General features: G+C 45.2%; 1 protein-coding gene across 1 annotated transcript in view; it reads left to right on the forward strand.

The window, feature by feature from the left end:
• The first annotated feature begins 7286 nt into the window (after positions 1–7286).
• LOC106810308 (monocarboxylate transporter 11-like) overlaps positions 7287–7583 on the forward strand; it is a 3455-nt gene continuing 3158 nt past the window's right edge. Inside the window, exon 1 of the mRNA XM_014813613.1 lies at positions 7287–7546. Within this exon, the coding sequence (XP_014669099.1) occupies positions 7348–7546 (199 nt within the window). The 5' untranslated portion in view covers positions 7287–7347. The remainder of the gene's footprint in view (positions 7547–7583) is intronic.

Genomic DNA, 7583 nt, shown 5'->3' on the forward strand with positions numbered 1-7583 from the left:
GCACGACGCGGCGATCGTCGGCCACGATGCAAGGATCGACGACGTCGGCCGCGCCGTCGCTGACGCCGATGCGAAGATCGATGACGTCGGTCGGCTGCTGGAGTCGCACGCCGGCGACGTGGCGAACCGACGCGAGATCGTCGCCGTGCTGAACGCGCTTGCCGACGACGTCGCCGCCGCGAGAAACCGCACCGACGCCCTGGCGAGCGTCGCCGCCGACAGCGACGTCGGCGCGACGCTAGAAGCGATGCGCGTCGCCGACGTCGCGCGGGAGAAGTCGGTCGACGAGCTGCACGACAGGGTCGAAGACGTCGGCACGCGTTTGAAGAGCGTCGGCGAGGCGGTGGCGCGGCTGGCGGCCAAAGACGAGCAGCTGCTGAGTAAAGACGTGGACACGCGTCTCGGTTTACTCGAGAACGACGCCCGCGAGACGGCCATGTTTAGAAACGAGACGGCCATGTTTAGAAACGAGACGGCCATGTTTAGAAACGAGACGGCCATGTTTAGAACCGAGACGGCCATGTTTAGAAACGAGACAGCGATGGTCGGGGCCACGCTGCATCACCACGCTGTCGGACTCCGCAAGCTCCGGCATGACGTCACAGGTCTCGCATCGCGCCTCAACGAGACGAAGATGGGCGCGAGCAGGAGGTTCAAACGCATGAACAAGATGCACAAAAAACTGTCGCGAACGGACAAACGATTGGCGACGAAGCACGCGCGCGACTACCGACGCGTCGAGTCGAAGTTTCGCGCCGGAAATCGTCTGCTGGCGCATCTCAGCGCGGAAGTGAGCAATCACACGGACGCCGTTGTCATGGCGACGGCGCAGCGACCGCTGGATTCTCGTGAATGGACGGCAGATGAGCAGAAGCTGAGAGAGGAAGCCGAGATGATAACGCCAACAGGGATATCTTTAGCGAGTAAGCGTAAGCGACGCGTGGGACTAGCAGCGAAAAATGAAAGCATGAAGTCAATTTACGCCTCCTCGCCGGCCATCTTGCGCCAAAAGATTCTGCTCATTAATTGTATATAAATATAAATATATATATGATGTAATTGCATACGATAGCTAAATATTACAACGGCCTAATAAAAATGCGCGCTTGTAAATAATGATTGCATGTGTCTTCATTATGTAGATCCACAAAGAAACCATTTTCGCTAGTCTTGCTCTCTCATTCTATTTCTGAATTTTATTTTCCTATTGGTTTCATCTCTCCGTTTGTGGGCAGCTTGATAATTGCGGTCATGACAGTCAAGTTATCTATTGTTATGTTGTTATTATTATTTACATAACCATGTATGTGCGTTTCAGCAACAACATCGTTTCCGGTGCAGTTCTCCGCCAGGGTGGGCTTCGATCAGATCGTGCCGGCTAAGGGCACCGTCGCCTTTTCTGTGATACTCGAAAACGTCGGCGCCGGATACGATCCGAAAACCGGACACTTTGTTGCGCCGGAAAACGGGTATTACCTGTTTGACGTCACCATCTCGTCGGACTACTACACGCGTCTGTTCGCGACGCTCGTTGTCAATGAGACCGAGGTGATGTTTATTCACTCCGCCGGTAAGAACTACCAGGACTCGGGCAGCAACTCTGTCATTAGACGCATGGAGAAGCGAGAGCATGCGTACGTGCGGATCACGAAGAGACCGCCGGGTGCAACCTACATCACCCGTTTCTTCTCCACCTTCACCGGCTTCCGATTAAACTCAGGGGCGTAGCCAGGGGTGATTCCAGGCATTCCGGAATCCCCCCCTGGTTTGTATCAAAATAGCACATATCTGATACAGTATGTATATAAAAGCATGAAATGAATATTTTAACGAAGCTTTATTAGTATATAGTAGGTTTGGAATCCTCCCCTCTTGGAAGGAATCCTCTCCTCTTGGAAGAAATCCCCCCTCTTGGAAGGAATCCCCTATCTTGGAAAAACTGGCTATGCCCCTGAAACTGCTGTGTGTGAAAGTGAACCCCTGAAACTGAACGTGATAGTGCCTAGCTCGAGGTTTAGTGAGGTTTTATTGAAAGAGACTTCTTCGTCTCTCGTGGGAGGGCCACCCGACTGTGAGTAACTTGAAAGCCGCCGGCAAGAGTACTGTTGAAATATCGAGCCGGAGTTTTGCACCGGATTTTGTTCTGAAATGTTTCAGCTGAATATTGACATCTGGCCACATCCAAGATTGTTTGAGATCGCTTTGCTTTCGCGCAACACCATGCGTTTACTGACTGCGGTGTTAAACAGAATATACACGGCTGCGTTGTGCGCTCGTTCACTGGTCACGCCTCATATGCGCAAGTCCAAATATCTGCGGAAAGCTCAGTCTTGGGCCTCTCTATCTTTCTTTACTTTTTCGTATATATAAGATTTCATCTCGCAACGAGAAATCGGTTTACACGACTGTTCGTGTGGCCGGCAATTTGTGTAGGTGTGCCTGTGCCTACCACTGCCTAACCCTAACCCTAACAGCTGTAATGCAAAGCTACGCGTATATTTTCTCGCACGTGTGATCTAAGCTTTTGCGTCTGATCTGATAAGAAAGAAGCTAGAATGCAGTAAATAACGTTCTTACCAAGTATTTAAATCGACGTGGCGCCACCTTATCAGTCGGCCTGGATATTCGAATCGGCCCCGCGGGCACCTCTTCACGCGGCTACATAGGAGCATTTTAACGTCGGATTACATTGGGCAAATACTGTAAATTGCGCGAGAATGAATGAAAAGGCAGGACATAAAAGTACTGTGATAGAGATTTTTTCTATTTTTCCTAGTCTCCCACGAAAGGCACATCCGATGAAAACCTTAGTTAACGTAAAATGACAAGGCGTAGTGTATACCGACTATAACGCGGTAGTATTGTATTACACTACCCCGGCATCGTAATAGCAAAATTATACCGAGATGAACAGATGTGTTGTACTTTGAAGTCGTTGTTTGTTTTATGTTTATTGAGTTGGCGATAATACCCTTCTTCCCACGTTGAAAGGCGTTGTATTGATTACCTCATGAAGAACCAGTGTTCACCGCGATAGTCACTAGCTGCTGCTTCGTTGGAGTTCGCACGAAATGAGTGTAGGTGGAAGTAAATATTTAGTCTGGCGTAAGCTACATTCATGCCGGAGGCTTAGTTCTGAAAAAGCAATGTTTTTGCACTTTTGGAAACAAGTTTGAAATTCGGCGTTCATATACACGTGGCTATGGCGAATAATTTTTGCTATAGAAGTACTTCGACAGCGCCCGCTGGTTTATGCAATACATGACATCAATGTTTTTCATCGCATCGCTTCGTGAGTTTTATGTGTTTCGCGGAGTATTATATCACTTACGATAGCTCTAATACTACAGTGCTTGTTGTCACAGACCGGCAGTGAGTGCGGTGGGGGCAACCAGCGTTATATAGAACTAGAGCTATACGTCTAGGAAAACTCAGCGCATTATTGCTGAATTTAATTACAAGAAACTCCACCGAAGCGGTTATTTTATTCTTGCTCCCTTCCCCGCGTGTGTACATGATTTATAAACACAGCTGTGTGCTTTATGCTGACGCCTCATGATCACACACGCCGGTCCCAATATAGCACAATAACACAACGTATATTGTATCGCAAATTGATAATTTCATTACAAATCTTATATAACAAAAATGTATGATAGCGGATAGCGTAAATTCGCGTTAGGTTTTTTAATGATGATTAATCAGACACAATCTATGTCATATGATCTTTAAATATTGTTTTGTAGATTATATCAGGAGTCTATCAATATTGATAGACTCCTGATTATATGTAGAGTAGGCCACAGGCACTTGAAGCATTTCAATAAAATATATACGCAGGGGTCGTGTGCTGTGCACGGCGACAGTTAAATATATAGAACTATATATTTAACTGTCGCCGTGCACAGCACACGACCCCTGCGTATATATTTTATTGAAACGCCTCAAGTGCCTGTGGAGTAGGCGACTTGACTTGCGAAATTCCTGATGTAATCTATACATAGATAATCATATCACAATAGTTTCATATTATTTTTTTTATGGCATCCTATGCCAGTAGGCCTACAGATCTGTGAATAATATGAGAGCATTCAGATATGGTTATCTATGTATAGATTACATCGGAATTCGCAAGTTTTATTTTACAATACACGTCAAGTATCATACTCTACATATAATCTATATAGGCCTATACCTGATTATTTGCAAGCATAAATCAAATCTTGTCAACATACAGTGTAAACAACGATTTATAACCTATAATACCCTAACCCTAACCCTAACCCTAACACACCTCATTTTACCGATTATCCACTAGAGTGACTGAAAACGAATGCAGTTTTATTCACTGCTGATCCTATTATTAATCTATCTATATCTATACTATAATTTGGCTAATCTTGTGTGGCTGTGCTGTGTGTGCTTTGTTTGTCCTCGTCTTTTCGCCGCTGATTTGTCACTCATCGCGCTAACTGAGATATATCAGAATCACCACGTCTGGGAGATGGTTCCTGGCTGAGAAAACAATTTGAAAAAGATTTACAGTATTCATATTAAGTCAAAAATTCGTAAAAATGCTATTCCGTCAATAGATGGCAGTGCGTACAGCAAGATCCACATTCAACATACGTGGGAATTACACGGTGTGTCTCTTGACTGCCGCCGCTTATGAGCATATTCAGAATCACCACGGTTCTGGGAGGATGGTTCTGGCTCAAATCAAAAATCTACTTCTCTCATTAGATGGTGCTTGACCGTCTCAGTATCCCCCCCCCCCCTACTGCAGATTTCGCCCCCTGCTCACTCTGCTTTGCGTACACGCGTCTGACAACAGTAGTCAGTGGCCAGTAGCTGTGCAGTGTTCTGTTGTACCCAGGTGCACGTGGTTTTCTTTTCAGTTACATGAATATTTTAACTTTATGCTGTGTCACTTTACATGGAGTTATAATATTATATAGACAACATTTGCTCGTTCTATACGGGTATACTTCTGCTATGTATAGTTGTCCAGCCGAATTTGTGTGTTCGCGCATAACTAAGAAGAACGTCCGCATCTAGAGGGAAAACGTAAATATATTTGCAAGACATCAAGCACGTCTGGAGGTGGTTCCTGGCTGAAACTAAAATTTTAAGAAAGTTAAAAAATTTATAAAATTTATAAAAAATTCTATTCAATTAATAAGATTGAGTACAGATTACATGATAACATGCACGACGTGTGAATCACTGTGTATTAACCAAAATGGCGCAAGTATGCCGAAATGCCGATTACAAGCATCTGGGACTCCTAAACATTGATTCTGTGTTCGGAAATCCCACCTCGGGGAAATGCTTTGTATCTTTACTTTTTGGACTGTTTAGTATGGTACTTCTTGGCCATTCAAACTGCGGGAACACTTCACGGAAAGGCCTCTATGTAGGTTCGTATTAAAATTTCACTTTCATTTCAATTCAATCAATTCATTTTATTATTTATAAGTTTTTGACTTTTTATTTAATGGACTGATCTTTTGAATTTCTATTATTTTTTATTCTTTGGATGCGATGGGCATTGAGATGGCATGGCGATTGGGATGCGCATGGCATGGGAAATGGCATCGGGATAGGATTGCGTATCCGGACAACTACGCACTGAACAATTACCCGCCGGACAATTACTCCCCGGAAGAAAAACATTAACCACCAGGACAATACTCACCAGGACGATTACACAAGCTACCACGCAGGAGCAATTAACCCACCAGGACAACGCCACCCGAAATACCACCGCATACCCAGCGGACAATTACCCACGCGGACAATTACCCACAGGACAATTAACCCACCCGGACACATGTACACGGAATCCACCAGGGACACATTTACCCACACGGACAATTCACCGCAAACGCACCGGACAATTCCCACCGGCACATTACCCGGACAATTCACCCACCAGGACAATTACCCACCCGACAATTTACCGCTACCAGGTGTACAATTACCCACCAGGACAATACCCCCACCCCGGACGAATTACCCTAGCCCGCCCCCACACACACCTACAGGTATGATGATCACTAACCGGACCAACTTCATGGATTTTCATTAACTTCAAGCTCTCAACATTCGCTGATACTGCCGATATTTTGCACTTATTTGCGACATTTTTGCGATGCACCCTATTTTGAAGTTCATATCGGCAAGTATCGGCCCTTCAACACTGCCGCATCAGCAGCGGAGCGAAGCGCCAGCCACCAATGCACAACGTACATGTCTAGACATTTTTCTGCGTCGCTTTAATAGCAGATGAATAACATTCACAGTTTATTCGTGGGCCGAGCGTTGCTCGCACGCGCCTGTGATCGTCGCTGGTAATTGGCAGTCGCCGCGTCGCGTTATTCTTGTAGTGTTGTTCTTGTACTTCTTCCAAGTAAATTTATTGTAGTTAAGGTTGATACGCGCTACTTGCAAACTCGGCGTAAAGTCAAGAAACCAGCAAGCGTACGCGACACCCACTGTAATTACCTTTCCGTTACAATTACAGTAACACTTTGCCCTACGCGACAGTGCTTGGCGCGATACTCCGCGCTGGCGTTCGCTCCCGCGCCTAATCGCTCGCATGCTCGAGTGCCATCTGTGCGATTCCTCACGCTCGGCGTATCCTACAGTAGCCGTTCGATTTATCGATTGCCTGATGAATTGCAGTGCTGTTCCCCTTCGGAGCGTTTTGTTAAATAATTCAGGATTTATTGAATACATCATTAGATGTATTATTAGCGAGTAATAAGTAATGGAAAATTATGTGTTTTCTATTAACTGTCCAGTCACTACCTGTGTATCACATAAAAACTAAAATCTGTATACATTTCCAAAAAGAGTAATTTGTGCCAAGTAAACAATGATTTAAAAAGCCTCATGGATTAGATGACAATTTTCATTATGGAGATTTTAAGACAACTTTATTCTACAATTCTATTCATTACCGACAAGCATTCAGAATGCCATTGTTTTCATTTTTGCCGCACTTGTTCTAAATTATTGTTACTAACCTTCATAATGTGAGAAGGGATGTACAATTATCCTCAAATATTACAGTACTTCCGACCAGTGGCCAGATTACAGCCCTTTAAAAGCAATTTTATGTATCACGCTGTCGAAAAATTGACAATTTAAGTAACGTTATATTTTTTTGCCGAGTAAACTAGGTGATGTAATTAGTTCCAGTGTGGTGGTCAAAATTGCTGGGTATAATTATCTGATATCGAATTCCTACATAAATATAAAANCAGCGATAACGTTACATTCGGCAACTGCGCATCCACACAATAACGCGGAGCTATAGAAGCGGCGCTGACACAGACGACTATGACCAAGACAGTAGCGCCTCCGGATGGAGGCTGGGGCTGGGTTGTCGCCGGCGCCTCGGGCACCATCCTCGGCCTCACGTGGGGACAGCAGAAGGCGTACGGCATCTTTATGCTTGACATCATGGAGCGGCTTGGCACGGACGTGCAAGAGACATCAACGATACTCGGCGTCGCAATAGCAATCTCCCTGCTCATAGGTAAACTGTCAAATGTCGCTCAAATGACGCATCTGTT

This window comes from Priapulus caudatus, unplaced genomic scaffold (genome assembly GCF_000485595.1).
Source record: "Priapulus caudatus unplaced genomic scaffold, Priapulus_caudatus-5.0.1 Scaffold430, whole genome shotgun sequence".
Lineage (NCBI taxonomy): Eukaryota > Metazoa > Priapulida > Priapulimorpha > Priapulimorphida > Priapulidae > Priapulus > Priapulus caudatus.